General features: G+C 33.9%; 1 protein-coding gene across 4 annotated transcripts in view; it reads right to left on the bottom strand.

Annotated features, from left to right (window-relative positions):
* Window positions 1–1,613: 1,613 nt before the first annotated feature.
* The window catches only part of LOC149132951 (uncharacterized), a 15,474-nt gene continuing 10,506 nt past the window's right edge, over window positions 1,614–6,581 (bottom strand). The window contains exons 6-9 of one of the 4 annotated variants that reach the window (XM_089360775.1): window positions 6,132–6,251; window positions 5,048–5,110; window positions 3,090–3,156; window positions 1,614–2,537 (exon numbers count right to left, since the gene is read on the bottom strand). In XM_089360775.1, coding sequence (XP_089216901.1) covers window positions 2,063–2,537; window positions 3,090–3,156; window positions 5,048–5,110; window positions 6,132–6,251 — 725 coding nt within the window. In that variant the 3' untranslated portion in view covers window positions 1,614–2,062. The remainder of the gene's footprint in view (window positions 2,538–3,089; window positions 3,157–5,047; window positions 5,111–6,131; window positions 6,252–6,581) is intronic. The other 3 variants (XM_089360777.1, XM_089360776.1, XM_089360778.1) reach the window with 3 other exon arrangements.

Below are 6,581 nucleotides of genomic sequence, written 5' to 3'. Positions count from 1 at the left end.
CTAACGTTTCTGCCAGCTCACCACCTTCATTAGCACGCAAATATTGCTTTAGAGCTGAGTGGAGACACTAAACTCCCTTGTTTGAAAATATAAGGATGCAGATAGTGTGTTGATAGCTAGCTGGAGACAGTGTTTACTGGGTCTAAATAACAGTAACATTCTTCCTAACCAGGACTGCCACATTATTCTGGCAAATAATTTTTACTCTTTCTCTCTCTCTCAATATATATATATATATATATATATATATAGAGAGAGAGAGAGAGAGAGAATGATGTAAACAGAAAAATAAACATGCTTGGGTTTATAGATATCATCATCATCGTTTAACAACCGCTTTCCATGCTAGCATGGGTTGGACGATTTGACTGAGGACTGGTGATCCAGATGGCTACACCAGGCTCCAATCTGATTTGGCAGATATATACATAACAAAACTTTTGTTGTTAACATTGAAGATGTTAAAAAAAGCCAATGTTTCATTCAAACCATGGGGTCGGAGTGCCAACAACAACAATTCATGCATTTAAGTAATTTCTTTAAATTATTTAAGACAACATTTAAGAAAAAGAAACAAACAATTTATTAGTGTTGGACAATTTCAGTTCTTTATCTTTTGTAGAGAAATATATTTTGTTTGACATATGAAGTGAATAATCATATTTATTTGCATTTGAAAGTATTAGCTAAATCACTTCCTTGAAATTTAAAACAAATGGTGTTGTTTAGTTTCAAATTTCACACACATAAACCTTCAATTTATCATACTTAATGTATATACACTGGTGATAGGCCAGTTGCTGCAGTTTTTATTCAAGAAAAATCTCTTATGGAGGCACTGTTTAAAAACACTGTATATCAGAGGGAGACAAAAAGTCATCCCAAGATCAAACAGCATCTGGTGTTCTCACTAGCTGCTGCAGGAATGAATTTATTATTTATTACTATCAAATTTATTGTATGAAAAAATATCTCTTATTCTTATTTTTCCTTAATATAAGGTTTTACAAAAGAAAGACAAAGAAAACAATAAAATCAAGATAAAAAAGATAAAGAGAAGAGAGAAAGAAAGAGAAAGAGAGAGACAAAAGAAATATCAATGCAGCATGAAGTGCTACATTTGGTCGCACACCATAAGTTTCAATGGAACCTACTGAAGCCAGCCAGCAGGCTCGCAGCATTACCACGGGGCAATGGCAAGCCTAAGGTATTGAAATTGTTTCCTGATTGGGGGATGTGGAGAATTCTATTTCAACAAATCCTTTAGTTACCCCTATCCATATTAAACCTAAGTGGTATTTTTTATTTGTTTTATTTTATGGCTGATTCCGAACAAGCTGTTAGTTTGGGAATATTATTGTTTTATTTGTTTGTTCTCTTTTACATATTAGAGGGTGTATAGGATTAAGTTATAATTTTTTAGAGCAGTTTTGTTCTTGATTTCTGGTTGGTGTGTTTTTTTTTATTTTAACTTGGGATTGGAAGTTGTCCTGTTGAGTATCCATATGAATTGATTAAGCAGATTTTTAGGATTATATATTTTGTTTGTTTTTTGGTTCAGTCTATTTTAGATATGGTATGGATATATATATATATATATATATATATATATATATATATATATATATATATATATATATATATATTAGAGTATTAGATTATATTGAATAAATAAGGGTTTTGAAAACCTTTTGTAAGTGACCAATTCACTTGTAACCAATTATAAAAATATAGTATTTGATTTTGGTTTGCCAGACCAATGTTTTATATAAACTATTATAACATTTATGATTATAATACTTGTTTATTTATAGGAGTGTATATATAATTGCGTGTGTGTTTGTGTGTGTGTGTGTGTGTGTGTTTGTGTGTGTGTGTGTATGCGCATGTGTTTGTGTGTGGTGGGGGCTGGTATTTTTTTATTTTTTCGGTGAAAACATATTTAAAATATTCTATTAGGTTTTTGAAGTGTTGACGTTGAGGGTTGTTTTATGTATCTTTTTCTTTAGGTATAATTAGATTGAATTTTTAGGAGAAAACACTTTTAATTAATTTATCGTAATTACTTATGGCGAGATTCCATATCAATGTACATGGCATTTTTACCTGAGCATAAATCATTTGCAGCTGAATTTACATATCCTTTATTCTCGGTGAAACATAAATCACTGTGAACAGTACCTGAGCCATTTTCATTTGAATATATAGGCTTTTCAACCATAGATATATCCTCTGCAACAGAATATGCATTATCATCTACCATACATGCACTTTGTGCAACAGAATATATATTATCTTCAACCATACATGCACCTTTTGCAACTGAAAATGCATCAACGGAAAGCAATTTATTTTCCATCATGCAAGGATCACTTCTAATTGAATGTGCATCATTTTGGAGCAATATCTTTGCTGCTTGCTGTTTCAAGGTATTACTTGGTTGTGATTCCATCTCCTCTGGTAAACAGGTCTTTGTGGTACTCTTCTCAGTCATTTCTTCAGATGTCAAATTTGATCCGGATTTCTTGCACCTGTGTCTAAGAAAATGTTAGCATATTTAATTAGGCAACATGTGTGTGTGTAAGATTAGGAAAGAATAGAGATTAGTGTTGTCTGCATAGGGAGTGTGAGCTGTGATAGAAGTCACGAGTAGGTTCTTAATGTTAAGAAGAAGAAATAACAGAATCCTCAGCACATGCAGTTATGAAAGCTTCCTGCCTGGGAGACAAGAGACACATGTATAACAGTTGAATGTGAATCTATGTTTAGCCACATGAATATCATGAGTTGATCATGTGTGCAAACACATTATCAGTCTCGTCAGCACCTCTTGCGATTTGGTCATGTGATAGTCTAGCAGCATGACAAGGTCTTTCTGTGTGGAAAGACCCTACAAACATTCAAACTAGGGGTACAGTTAGAGTATAACTCCTTCCCTTCATTCTTCCAGTCTTATATGTCTTGAAAATGGGAGATGAGCACTGCTCTTCGTCCTCTGACTCAGTACAGTAGAAATAGAGAAAAAAGTTAAAATAATAATGATACTCTAAAACAGTCTCAGTAGTAAGATGTAGTCTTATATTACATACCTGGTAACTATGATGCATAACATACAAAGAAGGACTATTGTTGGTATAAGAACACTGCATAGAATTACTGAAATGTTAAGAGAAAAATGGAATGCATTAAAAAGGAGAATTTGCTTGTTTGATTCTTGCTTCTTTTGTGGTCAAACATTTCAAAAATTTGTAGCTTTTCTGTTACCTTTAATATGGTTTCAATTCATTCAAACACCATGAATCATTTTAATCACCTTTCATCTTGAACATCAACACAATTTGTTGCTTTCTCACTCCTCACACATCGTCTGGACTGGTTTGGGAGGCTGAGCTATTCTGTTATTCTGAACGGTAGACACCGAATCCCTACCTCCATCGAATATGAAAGTAACTGCATTTTACTACCAATCCACACTGTAGGATCCTAGCAACTAATTATCAGAGAGCAAAAGAGCAAATCAAGGAATCGGCATGTAATAGCAACCAAATGTTCCTCGAATCACACTGTATTGTCTTAAGAAGGCAAGAAACACTGGAAAAGCATGGAGTTAACCGAAAACAACAACAACAACAACAACTACCATCTTATCAATCTAAAACAGTTAAAATAAGGACAGCTATTATTTCACAAGGCATTACTGTATGGTTAAAAAGCTTGCTTCAAAACCATGTGGTTCCGGGTTCAATCCCTTGTGCAAAATCTTGGGTTGGTGAATAAATTACTTTTCCAATAGTTTCGTGTTGACCAATATCTTGTGAATGGTAGACAAAAATTGTGATGAATTCTGTCGTTATGCTGTTTGTTTATTTGTATGATTGTATGTATGTATGTATGTATGTATGTATGTATGTATAGACGTCGGTAGATAGTTATGTACATATATATGAATGTGTGTATGAGTGTGGGGGTGGGGGTGGTGTATAAATTACATGCACACACACACACACACACACACACACACACACACACATACATGTACGTATATATATCATCATCAACATCTTATGTCAGTTTTCCATGATGATATAGCCTGGATGGTTTGACAGAATCCAAGAGGTTAGAGGATGATGTCTTGCTCAGATATCTCAGGTTCAGCATGGGTTTTACAGTTGGATAATCTTCCTCATTCCAACCACTTCACAAAGTGTACTGGGTGCAGGTTTTCTGACATTGGTACCAAGGAGGTTGTTGTGCTTTTGTGTCATCTCAGCTATGCACTGGCTGAAAGGGAGAATAGGAGGGGAAAAGGATGACTATAGGTGAGGTGTTGAGGGAATAGTTAAAGTAGGGTGGTTAGAACACTTATTGTTGTGATAGTCAAAAGGGGACAATGCTGGATTGGTGTAATGGAAGGGACATGAGGAGGTGGAAGGGAAAGAGTAGTGTCAATGGTTAGTGAGAGAGAGATAGGGGAGAGTGAAAGCAAGCAGGAGAGAGAGGAGAGAGAGAGAGAGAGAGAGAGAGAGAGAGAGAAGTGCATGACGGGATGGATTAGATAGAACAGAACCCAGTACTGTGGTGACTCTTCTTTGTTTTTGCTTTTAATTTGCAGTTAAATGCTACAGAGTAAATGATACAATACTAAAAGATACTGTATATTTCATGGTTCTCTGTGAACTTCCAGCTTCAATACTATTCTCAAACAATCATTTAATGTTCACATCTACAACTTGTATATAAAAATATACATACATACATATATCAAAATATACATGCATGCATATACATACATGTGTGTGTGTGTGGTGTGTGTGTGTGGTGTGTGTGTGTGTGTGTGTGTGTGTGTGTGTGTGTGTGTGTGTGTGTGTACACATTCTTTTAGTCTTTTACTTGTTTCAGTCGTTTCACTGTGGCCAGATTGAACCACCGCTTTTTAGTCGAAGAAATGTGAATATATCATCGATATCCAAATTGAAAAGGATGACTTTGGATGGCTGCTTACTTTACAGCATTATATTCTTAAATATATTGTATAATACACTCATACCTATTTTTCTTTGAGCTTTCTTATTCAGCTTCTTATGAGCAGAGGCTGAAGTATGAGCAGTATCTACAAATACAAAATAAAAAATGTAGTATCAGTATCTATAAAGACAAAAAAAAAAATAAATAAATAGATAAATGATATTATCCTGGGATAATTCTTTGTAAGTCTGGTTAAGAATGGTTAAGAAGATTGCTTCAAAACCATGTGGTTCCAGGTTCAATCCCTTGTTCAAAATCTTGGGTTGGTGAATAAATTACTTTTCCAATAGTTTCATGTTGACCAATATCTTGTGAATGGTAGACAAAAATTGTGATGAATTCTCTTGTGTATACTATTTGTTTGTTCGTTTGTATATTATTATATAAATCTGGTTATAATGACCAACCCATGTATGTAAAAGTTAAATCAAAGAAAAGTACATTTGGGAAATACATTCCAAAAGGATTTATGAATAGTGTATATAGCATATTATAAGGACTGTAACTAAAATAAAGCGAAAGTTGGCATAACTTTTTAAGTAACTGACATAGGTCATTCAAATTGCATATGTTGACACAATGACACTTCTATAGTAACGCTTCTTCCTTGTATTATTCGTCTTCACTAAGGCAGCAATCTGGAAGAATTTTTAGCTGACTGGACAAAATACTTAGCAGCGTTTTGTCCATCTTATGTTCTGAGTTTAAATGTTGCATGAGTTGACTTTGTCTTTTTTGGTTGATGAAATAAGTACCAGCTGTGCATTGGGATCAATCTAATCGACTAGACCCCCTCCCTTAAAATTTCAGGTATTGTTTCTATAATAGAAAGGATTATTCTTCTTGGTTGTAAACAAATAATAGGATTCAAAAAGAAATAGTGTATTGTTACTGAGTTCTTGAAAAAGTGGAGCTGCAGGCTGAGAAGGCTACAGGTTGTTGACAGAGATGACGCAGTTCACATTTCGAAGAAGATTGAGCTAAACAAGTCCTATCCTATGTGTAGACAGATGGATGAATAAGGATAATATCGAGAGATGGACGAAGATGTTTATAGAAGGGGAAACTAGCATTCCATATACTCTATAAATCAAAGAAATACACACCAAGAACTGATGTTGGTGTACTTTCCCTTGAATCTGTTTGGTAATTTGCTGTAGTAATTGTAATTATGTTCGGGGTACTGTCATATGGAGTATTTGGAATAATTGGTTTTTTAGCATAACCTGGACATTAAAAAAAAAGTTGAGTGGATAAATAATCATTCACCTTTTATTAAATGTATATATATATATATATATATATATATATATATATATATATATATATGCATATATATATGCATATATGTACATACCTACATATATATGTATACATACATGCATAAATGGGTAGACGACATCAAAAAACCGTTAAACACAATGAGAAACGAAAACATAGAATACGATTTTTTTTCGAACAACGAACAACATGGCCGGAGTCACATGACTGAAACATGTAAAACAATAAAAGAAGCTACACCATTTTAATCCCGAGCAAACCAGGTATCCCCGCTG

The sequence above is a fragment of the Octopus bimaculoides genome, chromosome 12 (genome assembly GCF_046866305.1).
Source record: "Octopus bimaculoides isolate indiv1 chromosome 12, ASM4686630v1, whole genome shotgun sequence".
NCBI lineage: Eukaryota > Metazoa > Mollusca > Cephalopoda > Octopoda > Octopodidae > Octopus > Octopus bimaculoides.
The sequence above is the reverse complement of the archived record's forward strand: the minus strand, read 5'-3'. Positions and strand labels throughout refer to the sequence as shown.